Source organism: Zophobas morio, unplaced genomic scaffold, assembly GCF_036711695.1.
Source record: "Zophobas morio isolate AGI-343-1 ecotype UQ-CSIRO unplaced genomic scaffold, CSIRO_AGI_Zmor_V1 ptg000006l, whole genome shotgun sequence".
Taxonomy (NCBI): Eukaryota; Metazoa; Arthropoda; class Insecta; order Coleoptera; family Tenebrionidae; genus Zophobas; species Zophobas morio.
In genome coordinates, this window is record NW_026972111.1 from 2,773,189 (window position 1) to 2,791,433 (window position 18,245).

Consider the following 18,245-nt stretch of genomic DNA (forward strand, 5'->3'; position numbering starts at 1 on the left):
CGTGTACTTTGACTACAAAATAAGAACGTTTTATCTAAAATATAGTAATATGTAGTTCGACCAAATATATCTCATTATCATTAACTTAAATGACCCGAGTTAAAAATCTGTGTAAGTGTAATCGTTAACATTAGTTTCTTTTTAGATAAAATGCATTTTATGATGGAATCAGTGTTGAATTTCTTCGTTATCTACAGATTGTAATGAATGAAACTGTCGTTTGTCGCTTAGGGAATATATATTACAGCGATTTTATTCTACAGATAATGCGAAACTGCGAAAATATTACCATTTACAATTTTAGACATTCGTACTTAGAACACCTAGTTTTTTTCTTCTTTATACTCTCTCTGTGTGTGTACTTTGGTACTTGATCCTTTACTATTTTTCTGTACTCTGCCTTATCTTTAGACTCCGATATTCTCGATCTGCGTTCTTGCTTATTTACATCCTTATTTCTTACACTCGGTTCTTCTTTCATACTCCTTCCCTTTTTCTCATTCTCTCTATTTCTTCACATGCATATCCCTTTCCTTCATAATACTTGTCTCTTTCGTTCCAAACATGCTTTCCCCCTTCCTTTCTTATTTCTTTCCAACGTTCTTGCAATATTTTAAAATCACCTCTCTCACTGAAGTTCTCTTCAAATCCAACCGCCCTTTTACCCGCTTCCACTCTCATTTTCTCTCTTTTTGTTTCTTCTCTCACTATATACCCCTGCGTATACTTTTCCAATCCCAGTGTCCATTTTAAGTATTTTTCTTGCACTCTCTCTATTTCTTCAAATTCCCTCCATCCCTAAATCTCAGCTCCGTACATAAATACACTTTTGATGAAACCATCAAACATCATCATTCTTCTCATATAATCATGTCCAAATTTTCTCTCTCCTATTCCCCATACTCTTCCTATCACTTTGTTCGCTTTTCGGACCATTTCTTGAATATGTGCTCTATCTGAGTTATTACTCTTTAAGTACTGGAATTCTTTCGCCTGTTCAATTTTATTCCCTCTCCATGCCCACTCTTCCTTCTCCTTTCTTACTTTCTTCCCAAACACCACCATTTTTGTTTTCTCCACATTCACTTAAAATTCCTTTTTTTGTACGTACTTTTTTAAACTTTTAATCATTATTTTCATTCCTTCTCTTTTCTTTGCTACAATCACCAAATCATCTGCGTACGCTATATTGAGCCAGATAGTTCTTCACATCAATTTTTTGCCCCCTTTTAAATAATGGGATTATTATACCATTTTCCCTTCCAAACATTTCACTCCTTCTGTCCCGAACATCCACGTTTCGTTCTGGATTCCATCCCCTCCTGGTGCCTTTCCTCTTTTCAGTCTTTCAATTTGTCTTTCTATTTCATCTTCTGTTATTTCCGAAACTCTCCACATTACTTCCGTCGTTGTGATTCCTTTATTTATTTTGCAACATTTTTCCTCACAACCTCCCAATAAAAGTGTCTTTTCCTTTCATGTGTTTTGATTTTCCTGCTGACTTCAGTCTTCCTTCTCCGCTCCTTGTTTATATATCTCCATACTTCTTCGTCTGTTTTCAGGGACTTTAATGTCTTCTCTTCTTCTTCTCGTTTTTTTTCTTTTTCTTTCTTCACATTTTCTCCTATAATTCTCTCTTGCTTTTAAGTACTCTTCTTTCCTTCCCCTGTTGTTCTTCCATTTTCTTAATTTTTCCTTTGCTTTTCTCTTCAACTCACTACATTCTCTGTTCCATCCATTATTCCTCCCAGTTTGGGAAAATCATGTTTTTTAATTTATTACAACAAGTTGATTGGAGTTTTATTGATCAAAATTGCGACTTTAATACGTCTGATTTGTTCTCGATCTTTATAGATACGCTACTGTTGTATTATAATATCGCCTGTCCTGAGAAGAAACTATCGTGTAACAGATCCAAGGTCCATAATATAATTTAGTATACCCCTGATTTAAAAATCATGCGAGAAACTCTGCATCTAATATATAGTTCTTACAGATTATATGGGACTTTGGATTTAAAAATAATGTATAATAATTTTAAGCGTAAATATGAAGAAGCTGTTAAAAAAGCTAAAATTGCAACCAACAATGTCTTTATTAAAAACAATTCTAATAATTCTAAAGCTATGTGGTCATTAATAAACAGAAGTAGAAAACGTACTATTCATGAAACTACAAAAATTTCCTCTAACGAATTCAATTTACATTTCTCGAGCATTGCTAAAAATATTCTTAATTCCTTACCAAATACTAATCTTGATCCTGTTAAAATTATGATATCTGTTAATAACACGTCACATATGTTCTTTAAATTCAGGACAGTTGGAGAGGTACAAGTTCGTGAGGCATTGAATAAATTAAAAAATAAGAGCAGCAAAGATATTTATGGGTTCAATTTCGACGTTATAAAATCAGTAAAGGATATACTAATTGCACCTTTGACCAAATTAATAAATAAATGTATTGTTGACTCGGTTTTTCCAGACTGCTTAAAATTGGCTTTAGTATGTCCAATATACAAAAAAGGTAATGTCAATGAAGTTGATAACTATCGACCAATCTCCCTTCTTCCAGTGTTGTCTAAAGTGTTCGAAAAATTAATGTTAGAACAAATCCTTGAATTCTTTATTAGTAATAACTTGTTTTGTACAAATCAGTTTGGATTTCGTAAAGGCTTACCGACTGTTCTATCTTTTATTGATAATGTTGTTAAATCCTTTCAAGATGGTGAATATTTTGTGTCTGCCTTTCTAGATCTTAGTAAGGCATTTGACTGCATGTCTCATGAAATACTAATCCGTAAACTTTTTTTTACAACTTTCAGCCAGATGCCACTAGATTAATTTCATCGTATCTTTTGAATCAATTGCAAGTAGTCTCTGTCGATGGTATAGTCTCCGATAAAGAACAAATCGCGTATGGTGTACCTCAGGGGTCCATCTTAGGGCCTCTACTTTTCTTAATTTATGTGAACGATCTGCCATACTTTTTCCCCGATTTTTTTACGATATTGTACGCGGACGATACTACTTTTAGTAAAAAAGCAATGTCATCTTCATTAGTAATAAGTACTCTTATGAATATATCTTCGCAAGCGGAACCTTGGTTTTTCGCCAACAAACTTTGCGTAAATAAGAACAAATGAGTTCAGATGGTATTTTCATTGAAAAAAGATAAGTCTTTTGCGGATACGGAAAGTACTAACAAGTTCCTCGGAATTGTTCTAGATACTAAATTACTTTGGCATGAACATGTGGATTATATTGTTCACATCATTTCTAAAAATACTTATCTCTTAAGAAACTTATCAAATCATGTTGATCAAAATATATTAAAAATTGCATATTATGCGCTAATACAATCTCACTTAGTATATGGTATACTAATCTGGGGACACAGCGCCTCGTCACAAAACCTTTTTAGGCTTCAAAGAAGAGCTATTAGAATCCTTTCAGGTATTGGTTATCGTAATGATTGCAAATTTTCATTTCAATCCTTAAATATTTTGACATTGCCCTGCTTGTACATCTATCACTGTTTTAAATTTTTAGTAAACCAAATTAATCAATTTCCTACACTGAGTTCTTTCCATGATTATAATACCAGGTCCACAAATTTGTTAATCGAAAATTTGAGAATAAACCGTTGCAGAACTGCCAGGAACTATTTCTGTATAGTGTTCTTTAACAAATTACCTCAGAGTTTCCGCAACCTTCCACCATCTCAATTTCTAAAAAAAATCAAGGATGTCTTAACCGAAAATAGTTTTTATAGTTTCAATGAATATTTTCAATATAATTTTGAGTAATTTCTTGTTTATCATGTTGCTCATAATTTACATAAGTATTGTATTGCATAGTTTTTATGTTTATTTTTACTATTACATTCTTGTAACCTTTGGACGAGTGTATAAACTTTATGTTTTTAGCACAATAAAATTACTTACTCACTTACTTACTTACTTACTTACTTACTTACATCCATATGTATATCTTTCTTTTTTCCGTGGCTTCTTCAATTAAGTTGATCAGTTCTGCTATCGTAGCTTCTATATCTTCTTTTACTTGGAATTTCTCTTTTTCTAGTCTACTTCTGCATCTTTGAATTCCCCCTCATCCCATATTCTTTTTTCAATTTCTGTTCTTTCGTTTCTTCACTCTTGTTTTTCGTACTCTTGCTCTTTTCCTTTGATTTTTATTTCTAGTGGCATGTGGTCTGATTCTACCCTTTCTCCCGCTTTAAAACTCTCTATTTCTTCCCACGCCTCTTCGTCGACAATCCCATAGTCTATAATTGATTCTCCCCTAGCCCACTACGTCCACTCTCCTTCTTCATCTCCTTCCTTGTTTCCATTCAAAATTTCACAACCCTGTCTTCTATTATCTTCCACAATATTTTCTCTTCTTTGGTATTTGCTTTGTCTTTTGATCCTCTTTTCTCTCCCTTTTCTTTATCTATTATTCTTGTCCCCTTATCGCCCAGTCTTGCGTTAAAATGCCCTGCTATAAGTATTTTTTCAGCTCCTTTTTCTTTTGTTTCCTTTTCTATGTTTATCTTGGTTTCCTCCATTGTCTTGCTATAAACGATTATTATTTCATTAGTCCGTTTTTATTATTACTACCCTTTTCCAATTCTTGCATTTCTTTTCGTATTCCCATTACTATTCGGTTGTTCTCCCCTTTTTCTTTTCGTTTGTCGCCCCTTGACACTCCCACACATATTCAAATTTGTCCCAGTTTTCTCTTTGTACCCATGTCTTTACTAGCCCCACCACATCAAATTTTCTCACGTAGTTCCAGAAATCCTTTTCCTTTTTTCGCAACCCTTGGACATTCCAAAACAGTACCTTCACCTCTTTTTCTTCTAATTTTGTACTAGTTTCCCTTTTTCTGATTTCCCTATCTGTATCCTTTATTCCTTTTTCTTTTCCTTTGCCTTGTTTCCTTCCATTTTTCCTCCTTTTCTTCTTTTCTTTTGGCTCTTCACTAAAAATTTTCTACCTTCTTGAGTCTGCCCTCTTCTTCATTCCATTCAAAATTTCTGACATCTACAGTTAACTTTTTATAAAAAACTAAGAGAGGAGATGAACAAATTTCTGTATGAAAAAATGAATAAAGTAAAATATATACAGTTAAGACCCAAGATGACAAGCTCTCGTCAATTATTCTACCTAATTCGTCACAAGCATCTATTTTATAACTCTTATTCTATTTTAGAATCATAATCTTGTTTATAAGCACCCAAATGCGGGCATAAATTGGCCTTTAATTTACAAAAAATTTACATACACATTCAAAAAAAAATTCAAGATGGCGTCGGCGAGTGTAAACGTGTCGCATACAGTGTTGTCTTCTAAAACAAATGATGATATTGATAAGCAATGCAGAAAATGTAAAAACAAAGTGTCTAATGCCTGGTCATGTGTTAAGTGTCATAAGTACTTTCATAAAAGCTGTGCTTTAGTGGTACAAGAAAGGAATAACAAGCTTATTTTTCTGTCGAATAATGAGCTAGTATGTGATAAGTGCTGTGGTGATTCGAATGAATCTGTAAGTTCCAATAGTTCTACATCATCTGCTCAAGATGTTTTAAAGTTCTTGAATAGTGATGAATTTTCCAATCTGTTAAATAAAATGGTCGACAAGGCTGTGTCTCCTCTAATGATCGAAATTAAAAAACTTAGAGATGAGGTTCAGATTCTAAAATCAAGTATTTTCGAGATGGCGAAGATATCAACAAGAGAAACCCCGTATAGTTCTTTAAAACTGCCTTGTTGGGATGATGATCGTTTATCTGAAAAATCATCAGTTTTATCTAGTAATGAAATTGAAGGTAATGTCTTCACAATTAGTGGTAATAGTGACAAGAAAGGTCCTCAGAAAAACCTGGATAAAATATCGTTTAAAAGAAATGTAAACCTTCGCTCAGCTGTTGTGGAAGATAATCAAAACGTGTATGAACCCAATAAAAATGCTCCAGTTAAGTCCAATATTACTAATGCTACCAGTAAAACGAGGGTAATGAAGACATTGATAATTGGTACTTCTCAAGTCACCAATGAAAATGGAGATGCTCTTGAAGATCGTAGTAATGAGTTTGTTGCTGTCACTAGACGACGAAAAAGGAACATTCATGTCACAAGAGTAAATCCTCGGGTTATTATTAGTAGGATTGAAGATTATATTAGGAATAAATTACAGTGTGTTTGTACCGCTAATCACAATATGGACAATATTCAATCCTTTGAACTCAAACAATTAACTTGTAAGTTCCCTGATAAATACAGTTCCTTTAAATTATCAATCGATTTCTCATTAATTGAAAAAGTTTTGGATCCATCTTTTTGGCCAATCGGTATTGCTGTTCGTAAATATTTTAGTCCTCGTAGTGTACGAAGACAATCAAATTTTCAAAAAAGTCCAGATCATCAAACTCAGAGTTAACTATTTATTATTAGAATGTTAGAGGGTTGAGAACTAAAATCAGTGATTTATATTCTAATGTATTGTGCGAAAACTATCCGATAATTTCATTAACAGAAACTTGGCTTAATGACACATTTTTTAATAGGAAAATTATAGATAATAGATATGTTGTTTACAGAAAGGATAGATCCTTTTTAGAGACGAATAAAGAAGGTGGTGGTGGTGTAATGATAGGTGTTATAAAGAATATTCCTTCTACTTTACTGCAAATTGATACTCTTCAAAGAGAAGAAGTTTGGATACTAATCTCGTTTAATGGGATTCAAATTATAATTGGAACTGTGTATTTTCCTCCTAATTCACCCTTAGCTGTATATTCTGACCATATATCTTTGGTTGACTCTTTAATTGCTGATTATCCTGAAACTACAGTATGTATTGTTGGTGATTACAATTTGCCTGGATTGAGCTGGAAAAGTGATACTAATTGTAATTATTTAACACCTGTTAACGTTGTTTCAATGATTCAAGAATTAATTTGTGGCAATTTCGCTGTGAGTGGTCTTTTTCAATACAACTTTATATAGAATGGAAATGATGTAATTTTGGATTTAAGCTTTAGTAATACTGCACTTATCATTGAAAAATGTTTATCCTTATTACCGAAAGATATAAATCATCCTGCCTTTATTATTAAAATTAGTGACGTATTCTTGCCTTTACTAGATCGTACTATGTACACATCTTATTTGGATTTTAAGAACGCGTCATTTGGTGTAATTAATACCTACCTGGAGCAAATTGATTGGTTTATCATGGAAAATTTTTCTCATCTTGATGATTGTATGTATTATTTTTATTCTCACATAAATTCTCTTATAACTCGTTTTGTTCCTATTGTTGTTAAAAAAATTCAAAACAACTTTCCTTATTGGGTTGATAACCATACAAGATCTCTTATTGCAAAAAAAAAGAAGCTTATAGAAATTTTCAGGTAACTGGATTATATTCAGATTACGTAAAGTTTTGTGATCTTAGACGTACATGTAAGTTGGCTATGAACTTGTGTAGGAAAAATCATATTCGAAGTGTTGAGCAGAATATTATTGTTAATAGTAATGGTTTTTGGTCATTTGTCAAGAAATCAAAATCTAATACAGTGGGGTTTCCCTGTTCTATGTTCTTAGGTGATATCATAGCTGATTCTTCTAAATCCATTGCAGATTTGTTTGCTACTTATTTTCAAACTGTATATACGGTAGCTGATACTGATGTTAATATGAGTTCATCAAATTGGAAAGACAATCTTGTTGATATTAATTCATTTGAAATATCCACCGACCTTGTTTTGTCTAAATTTCTTTCCTTAGATTCTTCTGTTAAAATAGGTCCAGATGGTATTCCATCACTATTTTTAAAACAATGTGCTCACAATTTATGTTTTCCCCTACAAATTTTATATAAAAGATCTTTACAATTATCCAAAGTTCCTACACTATGGAAAATTTCTTATGTTACACCTATTTATAAGAAAGGTCATCGTAGTGATATTTCAAACTATAGACCTATTACTATTGGTTCACCTATAGCCAAAATATTTGATTCAATTACATGTGACATTTTGTCTTTCCATGTAAAAAATATCATCCTAGATGAACAAAGGGCGTTCGACAACTTCTAATTTAATGATATTTACTAATTATATATAGTTAATAATATGGAAAATGGTTACGATACTGATTGTATCTACACTGATTTGGCAAAACTTTTGATAGGGTGAATATTCGTATTCTACTATTAAAATTGGCTAAGATTGGAATTGGTGATCCTTTACTATCATGGATAGATTCATATCTAAGTAGTCGAAGGCAATTTGTAATTATAAATGGGTTTAAATCAAAATGTATAATTCCATCTTCTGGTGTTCCGCAAGGTTCTCATCTAGGGCCCTTGCTTTTCTCTCTATTTATAAATGATATCAAAGATGTTATAAAATCTAGTCAGTTTTTACTATTTGCAGATGATTTAAAAATCTTTAAAAAAATTACTTGCCCCTCTGATTGTCATATGAAACAATCTGATTTGAACTTTTTAGAATTTTGGTGTAAGAAAAATGAACTAGAATTTAACGTACCTAAGTGTAAGATTTTAAGATTTAGTCGCAAATTATGTTCTGAACATTATAATTATACATTGTCTTCTATTGTTCTTGAAAATGTGACCAGTTTTTGTGATTTAGGAATTACTATTGATAGTAAACTCTCTTTTACTTTTCACATAAATAATATTGTTTCTAAAGCAAATAAAATGTTAGGATTAGTAAAAAGAACCTGTAGTGAGTTCTCAAATCTTAGATCTTTTATTGTTTTGTTTTCATCTTTTGTAAGGTTGATCCTCGAATACGGTGCTACTATATGGTCTCCTTATTATAAGATGCACAGTCAAAGAATTGAAAGAATTAAAAAAAAAATCGTCAAATTTCTGTGCTATAAGTTCAATATATTTTTCAATAACTATAATTATACTATGACAATAAGTTATTTTGGGCTTACGTTACTTTCTAGGAGAAGAATAATGTTTGATATGTGTTTTGTTTATAAAGTATTGTCTGGTATTGTTACTTGTTCAAATATTTTAATTTTATTTATGATACATGTTCCATCTCGTCAAGTAAGAAATTCTCACTTACTTTCAATTCCATATCATCGTACTTTGTACGCGTTTCAATCGCCTGTTAGTCGTCTTGCTAGACTGACACTTATCTATAATGAAGTTGAGTTTGTGAAAATTTCTTACACCAGGTTTAAATCATCGATCCACAGGAATATTTTAATTTAGTGTTGTAACTTTTGTATGTTTTTATTATTGTAATTGTTTTTTTTTACCGTTAATAAACATCATCATCATCATCAAATTTAAGCTAAACAACGATTGATTATTCATTTACATTAATTCATGCTTCAATCAAGCTTCGATATTCAACAAACATAATAACTATTATTAAAGAGAAAACATATCTACATGAAATTCATTGTCATTATAAACGCATATTAAAACCACAAGCCTTTTTCCAGGCGTTACAACAAATGCAAAATGTGTACAACATTTCAGAGTCTTTCTTCCGGCTTCAGACTAAGAATCTGTTCCGTTGCTTGCCAAATCTGGTTACAAAACTGTTTATTATATGCTCCTAACGGTTTGACGAAAGGTTTACAATCCCAAAAATACTTCCCAGTTACCTTTTCGAGCTTCTTCGAAACAGCAACGTGCACTAAAGTTTGTGAACCTTCCCAGGGATACTAAAACAAGTCGAAATTAACAAAAATAACAATAGACAGAAATACCAATAACTTACTTTCGAGTAAATAATTGTATATAACCATATTACAGTGTTTATAAATACATTAGCCGCAACGGGATAAACATTGGATATAATAGGGGTAGCAACACATCCTGGATGAATCGTATTACAAGTAACACCAGTACCTCTCAATCTCTCGGCAAAAATATCAGAAGCTATTATCAGAGCAAACTTCGAATTTGCGTAACTGAGACACTTATCTATAAATCTGTCATACTTGTCATCGAAATTTAAATTCTTCACAGACAAAGTATTCAAAAAAGCCAAAGAGGAGCTCGTGCTAACTATTCTGCTTGGGGCAGATTTCTTCAACAAATCTAAAAATAAAATCCACGTAGATTTCACAAAATTCGAGTTCTCTGGTACCTAGAAGCAGATGAATCAGTAGAAATGGAGCAAAATAGTTGATCTGCATAACAGGATGAAGACCGTCTTTAGTCCTGTTGTCTCTGGATAGACCAATTCCAGCGTTGTTAATCAAAATGTCCAGTCTGTCTTCAGTTTTTATGATATCGGAGGCGAAATCTCTTATTGATTGTAGAGACGCTAAATCCACGAATTTCGTCACGATGTTGGGGTTGTTGGTGTACTCGATGATTTTTTCTTTTGATTGTGTCATATCAGCTACGTCGGCCATAATCACCCTGCACCCTCTTGAAGCCAAATTCAGAACAGTCTGATAGCCAATGCCTTAATCATATTTATTAAGCGAAATTATATTTAATTCTACTGACCAGAATTGGCGCCCGTCACGATGGCAGTTTTGCCTATAAGACATGTTGCACTTCTGGTAATACCACAGGATAAACGCATATAAATGTACAAAGATATAGCCAGAACCACACACGTTAAACAAAACATAGTTAATTTTAAGCAGTCGACGTGTCACTAGCTGGATTTAAGTAATATATTTAGCAGGACCAGCTTTTTTTCGGGAGCAAGTTTTTATGAAAAATTATAGACATGCAGTTTAGTTGTATCGCTCGGATTCGATTAAACTGCATTCCTTTGATTGTGATTCGGTGTGCGGCCTTGGCACTGTTTTTTGTAATGTGATTTGTTCAATTTCTGAAATTTTGGCTATATGGATTTTGCTATAAAATAATTTCTCTATGTTGCTTTTGTATTTATTACCTTTGTACTACTGTCCGTCTCGTCTGTCTGGTAGAATGAAATTTCCAAAACTGTACCTAGTGTAGTATATAAGAGGACGCCAATAATTGGCGTCCTCTTATATACTACACATAATTGGCGTCCTCTTATATACTACACTATATTAATTATTAATATTCAAACCTAAAGTCCCTAAACTATCATATTGATCGTGAAGATAGATCGAGTACTTAGTAGAAACATAATATCCATTTACCCACACATCTGATCTAGACACTGAGTCAGGATCAGATGATTCTAAGATGAAGCTTTATAATTGGGTCATATTTCGACAAAAAGACACAACCGCAACTACAATGTGTTTATGACCAATTGACTTGTCTCAAACAGCTTTAGACGACCCAAAACAACATATTTTGCCATTTTATCCAAAAACAAAATTTTCCAAGAAAATTCATCAATCTAACCCTTTTTGCATATTTAGCAAAGCGTAAGCCCGCCCACCAGCCCTATCTCAATTGTGATGATTTTTTAATTCACTGTGAACCAAGAGGGCGGAGCTGAACTGCAAAATACTTATTTCTGTACAAGAAATTAAAAACATGATTTTTTTTATTTTTTCTTTTATTCTTAGCTACTTAAAACACGTTTAAAATGGTAAATTTTTGTTAGAAAATATGAATTTTGCAATTAGGCTCCGCCCCTACGTCTGCCAACGAATGAAAACTTCATTACTATTTAGATCAGGGCAGGTATGGGTGGGGCTTAATCTGTGGCTTTACACGGTACTCAAAAACATGTCATTCATGGTAATTTCTTCTAGAGAAATAATAAGGATTTTGCAATTAACTTAAGAACTCAAGAAACTTAAAACATGTTTAGAATGGTAAATTCTTGTAGACAAATATGGACCTTCCAATTAAGCCCCGCCCCTCGATCTGATAACGACTGAAAAATTCGTCACAATTGAAAATTGAGACCGGGGTGGGGCCTAATCTTTGGCTTTGTTTTTTCTTAATAAACATAGTATTCTTTGAACAACACGATAGCAAAAACATGTTTTTAATTTCTCGTAGAGAAATAACGATTTTGCAGTTAAGCTCCGCCTTCTTGACTCACAACGAATAAAAAAATCATTACAATTGAGATTGGGTGGGTGGGTGGGGCTACATTTTGCCTTTGTTTCTTAATATATGTAGACTTAAAGAAACTTAAAACATGTCTAAGATAGTAAATTTTTGTAGTAATGAACTTAAATCCTCCACTCTTCTTCTACAACCCCTTTAAATACGGTATTATTTATTATATCGTGAATTATAAGTAATTGTTAAAGTAATGCATTACTTTTTACTTCCCGAGCGTAAGCAAAGGAAGTATTGTAATCGAGTCCGTCGGCCGACTCTCTACTTTTACGTTTTCTCGATCTTTCTTGACCCCTAGAAGACGAAGAAATAGGTCTTCCATTTCCGTCTGTCTGTCCGTCCGTCTGTCCGTCTGTCCGTCTGTCCGTCTATCTGCCGTCCCGGATTTTTATTAGACAGATAATCTCCGAAAGTACCGGACCGATTGTTTGTTTGTGTAGTTTGTGCAACATTGTGATTCATACAAAGTGTTTTGATTCTCTATCAAAGATTGTCGCAATTGACAAAGAAAACTGGCATTGCAAAACATGTGAATCCAGCCTTGACGCTTCAAAAAAAGTCTCCAACAACGTTAGTACGAGAAAATGTATTTTATAACCCTGTTGAATTGAATGTTCAAATTAACTTCACAAAAATATTAAACAGAGGTGTAGTTGTTAAATGTGCGAATGATTCTTCTTGCGATAAGCTCATAACCAAGTTAAAATCCTCACTTGGTTCTGACTATAGTGTCGAAAAATCCCAAAAGTGGAACCCTCGTCTTTATGTTAGAGGTGCTGGCAAGAATGTTTCTACTATGGAAGACAAAGATCTAATTGACAACATCTTAATATTAAATGGTTTTGACATCGAAATGTATGCGAATCAAATCAAAGTTGTAAAAAGATTTGATTATAAGTATAATTGTAATTTCATTATTGAAGTAACTAGTGCCTTACGCAGAGAAATACTAAGTAATTGAAATACTAAGTAATTGTAATGGTAGAATATATGTTGATTGGAGCTTGTGTTCATGTTCAGACCATCTGATTGTTAGACGTTGTTTTAAATGCTCCAAATTTGGTCATCTCAGCTCCAAATGTACAAGTAATACGCAAATATGTCACAAGTGCTCTGACAATCACTTTTCCAAAGATTGCAATTCTGACCACCTCAAATGCATAAATTGTATTGAATACGCGGAGCATAATAAGTCATCAAATATCGATATCAACCACTATGCTGGAGATGAGCAGAAGTGCATTGTTTATAGGAATAGGCTAAAAGACTTACGCGACCGAATTGATTATGGTTCATAGTTCAGATCTTATTAACGATATGGGTTCAACAAAAAAGATAAATATAAATTTAAATTGTCTTAAAATTGCACATCTAATAAATGTAAGATCGCTTTTTACGGGGTTTGTTGAATTTACAAGCTTAATCACTTTCAATAATTTTGATTTGGTAGCTGTTACTGAGACTTGGTTGTCTGAGGATATCCCTTCTGCTGTGGTTGGTTTTGATGGTTACAAATTATATAGAGCTGATCGGTCTAGAACGGGCGGCGGTGTTGGCATCTATGTAAGGAATTGTTTGAATAGCGATGTAGTCCTTCATGACTACTGTGGTGTTGCTGGTATCGAATTTTTGTGTATCAGACTTCAACTAAATAAACGTTCGCTGCTCATTTGTGTATTCTATAAATATGCTTCTTCTTTAAACGATGCCACCGAATTCTTTGACAACTTTTTATCTTTTATTACTCCACAGTACGATAATATATTAATAACTGGCGACCTGAATGAAGATTTTCATTTCAATAATAAGCTAAATGATTGTTTTGTTGCCTATGGTTTTCAACAAATCATCTCTGAAAGTACCAGAGTTACGCGAAATTCTGAGACGTTGATCGATCCTATTTTTATCAATAATAATGCATTATTTCGTAGAAGTGGAGTTATAAATGCTGATCTAATATCTGATCATCGTCTAGCCTTTTGCATATTAGACATAAATATTCCTAAAATGACTCCTAAATATACTACATACAGAGACTTTAAAAACTTCTTGCATGATAAATTTATGTTAGACTTAAATAAAAAATCTTTGGATAACATTTATTACATCCTCAATATTGAAGATAAAATCAGGTACCTTAACACAACTGTGTTAGAATTATTTGACTATCACGCTCCGTTCAAAACCTCGTTCATTTCAAAGCCCTATGCACCTTGGCTCACCCCTTCTATTAAAGAATTGATGAAACAAAGAAATCGAGAATTAAGTTTATATAAGCAAACTAAATCTGCTCAGCACTGGCTATTTTATAAGCAGCTAAGAAATTCTACGGTTGCTGCACTGAAACGGGAAAAAAAAGCGTACTTAGATTATGAAAATAATACTTCAAACAAAAAAAGACTATGGGTTGCATTAAAAAAGTTAAATATTCAAAAAAAAGTTAACGGATTTGATCTATCTACATTCAGTGCTGATGAAATAAATGAATATTTTTTGTCAGTATTCACTCCTACCCAAAACTGTGTTGAAGCTGTTAATAACATAAAAGGTATCAAATATAAACCAAATAGTAACTTTAAGTTTTCATTGGCCACTGAGGAGGAAGTGTTTCAAATCATAAATAGCTTGAAATCTAATGCTATGGGTATTGATGGTATCTCTGCTTACATGATTAAATTATGTTGTCCTAATATAGTTCAGCCAATTACTCACATTATTAATTGCTGTCTGGAGACTGGATACTTTCCAGAATTATGGAAAGTGGCTTTAATTCATCCTATTCCCAAAATCGACGAGGTAAACTCTCCAGAAGACCTAAGACCAATAAGTATTCTTCCAACATTATCTAAAGTCTTAGAAAAATGTATCTATAATCAAATCTTTAACTTTATAGTAAAAGAAGAGATATTATCTGAAGATCAATCTGGTTTTCGCAAGGGATATAGCACAACGACAGCTCTAGCTTCTGTTATCGATGATTACCTGATTGAACTTGACAAAAACCACGCAAGTATTGTAACTCTTTTGGATTATTCAAAAGCTTTTGATACTTTGGACCACCAACTCCTCTGCACAAAACTGGAATATTATGGGTTCGATCAAATTTCTGTTTCTTTTTTTAAATCATATTTACAAAATCGACATCAACAAGTTGTAACCGAGTCTGGTAAATCTAAAATTGGCTTAATAACATCAGGTGTACCGCAAGGCTCGGTCTTAGGCCCAATTCTTTTTACTATATATACTTCCCAATTGTTGCAGATACCTTCAGTATCTAAAAAGAGAGCCTTTGCAGATGACACCCAAAGCAGCATCATTTCCTACCTAACGAAGTTGATATAGCATCTAACCATATAAATAATGACTTACAAAATATAGCAAATGTTTCATCCGATATTAACCTCCAACTGAATATAAATAAATGCAAAGTTATTTGCTTCGCTCCCCGAAAATTTAAAAATGTTCTTTTTGACAATATTAATGTTAAATTTGATAACATAAAACTACCAGTTTTACATACTGTAAGAAATTTGGGATTGGTGATTGATGACGATTTTCGTTTGTCATATATAAATTATTGCCTAGTAATATATTACCCATGTCTTGACAGTATTGATAAATACCGTCTTCAAAAAATCCAAAATAATTGTTGTCGTTTCATTTTTGGTTTGAGGAAATTTGATCATGTGTCTCAGAAAATCTGTGAGCTCGGTTGGATGAAAATTGACAAATTGTTTCAGTATCACCTATCTATCTTTGCTTTCAAGTTATTTTCCTCTAACTCTCCGCCGTACTTGCGTTGTAAATTTCATACAAGAAAAAGTATGTTAAACTCAAGTCTTCCATTAAGGAATCTTAAAGAACTGTCAATGCCAAAGCATTATACATCTATCTTTCAGAGATCTTTCACGTACAATATTATCAAAGTTTACAATAAATTTTTATTAGAGTTTAATTCAAGTTCTTCCATCAATTGTTTTAGGAAAAAAATTAAAAAATGCTTGATTAATACTTAGGTTTAAGTTTATTATTGTGGTTCTCTTGCTTGTTGTTAACTTTTTGTTATTATTATTATTATTATTTGTATAAATTTAGTTTCTAATTATGGATTATTTAATTTAATTTAATTTAATTTAGATTTAATTAGTTTAAATTGTTTAATTTGATCATTACCTAGCTGACTCCTGTCTAGATATTTAATCCGTTTTTCTGTACAAACTGTTTGGTTAGTTTTCTTGTAAATCTAAGGTTAAGTGGAATAGCCTATGGCTAGACTTCGCCTTCACTTTAATAAAGTCCTATTATTATTATTATTATTATTATTGTGAAATTTTGTACTTATATTAGGAATATCATATAGATGGTAAAACGCTAACCAAAATTTGTCTAATCATCCCCACCACTAATGCGATGACGTCACTTCAAAATTGTACATAGTAAATGGGTCTTAAATTGTATAAAATAACATAGTCCTACACATGTCGTTTACGACCCCGAATTTAGTTTTTACCCGAAACGTCCAGACTTTTGGAAAAAAAAATCAAAATTATAAAGCAACATTTTGAATCTGCTAACCCGAATGTTTTGAAATGTTGCAGATGTTTTAAGGCTATAAAGAGCATCATAAATCTTTAGTCAAAATATATTTGGTTATCCCCTCCAAAAACTTGATGACGTCAGCTCAAAAGTTTGCCGAATAAATCCTATCTAAAATGTACAAAATATGATGCATCTGTACTTGTGATATATGACTCTATTCATATTTTTTGGATTTGCATATACAGGGTGACTCAAAAAAATTAATGAATGCGCAAAATTTATTTTACTGATTTACTCAGGAAGTACAATACCGAATACTTTGAAATCTTGAAGATGTTTTAAAATTATCATAAGCATGGTAAATTTTTTATCAAAATGTATTTGTTCATCCCTCCTAAAAAAATTGATGACGTCACCCTAAAATTTTGCTGAATAAATCCTATCTAAAGTGTACAAAATATTATGAGTCTGTTCTTGTGATTTATCATTCCATTCATATTTTTGGATTTGCATATACAGGGTGACTCAAAAAAATTAATGAATGCGTCAATTTATTTTATCGATTTAATCAGGAATTACAAAACCGAATGCTTTGAAATCTTGGAGATATTTTAAAGTTATTATAAGCATGGTAAACTCTTGTTCAAAATGTATTTGTTCATCCCTCCTAAAAAAATTGATGACGTCACCCTTAAATTTTGCTGAATAAATCCTATCTAAAATGCAAAAAATATGATGAGTTTGTACTTGTGATTTATCATTCCATTCATATTTTTTAGACTTTCTTAAGAGGTGGCTCAAAAAAATTAATGAAGTCAATTTATTTTATTGATTAAATTAAAGGCAACACTTATTATTAGTATTACACCCCAACCAACCCAATTTGGTAGACACAAAATTTGTTAAAGGAAAAACTCGGTTGAAACATAAGGGTAGCACGCTTATTTACATCGACTTTAACATTACAGACGTGCATTTGTTTTATGCGCTGACTAGGTTCCGCGAAAGTGGAATAGACATGTTTATAATCAACCAATTGTGAATTCCACCGTCAAAAATTAAAATAAAACCCAATGTTTTATATAATAAGCGGAAGTCGAAGCAATAAAACCGATGGTCGTTTTGTTTACAGTTTCTTTGTTTGACTCTCACGTATGCTGTTACGCTTGTCATCTTAAATTAAGAATGTTTATACATAAACGATTTTCAGTTGCCTCTCATATTACACACCGGCGCCGTATACGTGAGTAAATTGTTTCGTTATTTTATTGATTGTAACAAATCAATATTCAAAACGACCCAATTCATTTTCCCGAAAATTTAGGAATACAATAATTTTATTATTAGTATTACACTACATCTATCCCAACTGATATACGTGTCCTTGCAAAAATGTTGATGACGTCATCGCAATTTTTTTTTAAATTCCCACTACAAAAATGTAATGCGAAAAAAAACACAATAAGCATGCAGTCGTCAAGTTTCCGACATCGAGGGAAGTACTGTCTAAACTCTTTAGACCAATTTTTAAAAGTAGTGAGTAATTATTGTAATTAGATTAGCACAGACAGACATACGGAAAAGGAGACTTATTTCTTCGTACTTTGGGGGTGATAAAGGGTCGAGAAAACATAAAAGTAGGAACTCGATTAAAAATACCAACCG

At 32.4% G+C, this 18,245-nt stretch overlaps 1 protein-coding gene across 2 annotated transcripts; it reads right to left on the reverse strand.

Annotated features, from left to right (window-relative positions):
- Window positions 1-9,402: 9,402 nt before the first annotated feature.
- Window positions 9,403-10,975, reverse strand: LOC135123320 (retinol dehydrogenase 14-like). Of its 2 annotated transcripts, none has more exons than XM_064047853.1 (4): window positions 10,521-10,975; window positions 10,153-10,476; window positions 9,781-10,103; window positions 9,403-9,724 (listed from the first exon to the last, which is right to left on the reverse strand). In XM_064047853.1, the coding sequence occupies exons 1-4, from the start codon at window positions 10,645-10,647 to the stop codon at window positions 9,533-9,535; spliced, it is 966 nt and encodes a 321-aa protein (XP_063903923.1). In that variant the 5' UTR covers window positions 10,648-10,975; the 3' UTR covers window positions 9,403-9,532. The 2 variants fall into 2 exon arrangements, with proteins under 2 accessions (XP_063903923.1, XP_063903924.1); XM_064047854.1 differs by having other exon boundaries at window positions 10,153-10,462; window positions 10,521-10,612.
- Window positions 10,976-18,245: the final 7,270 nt, after the last annotated feature.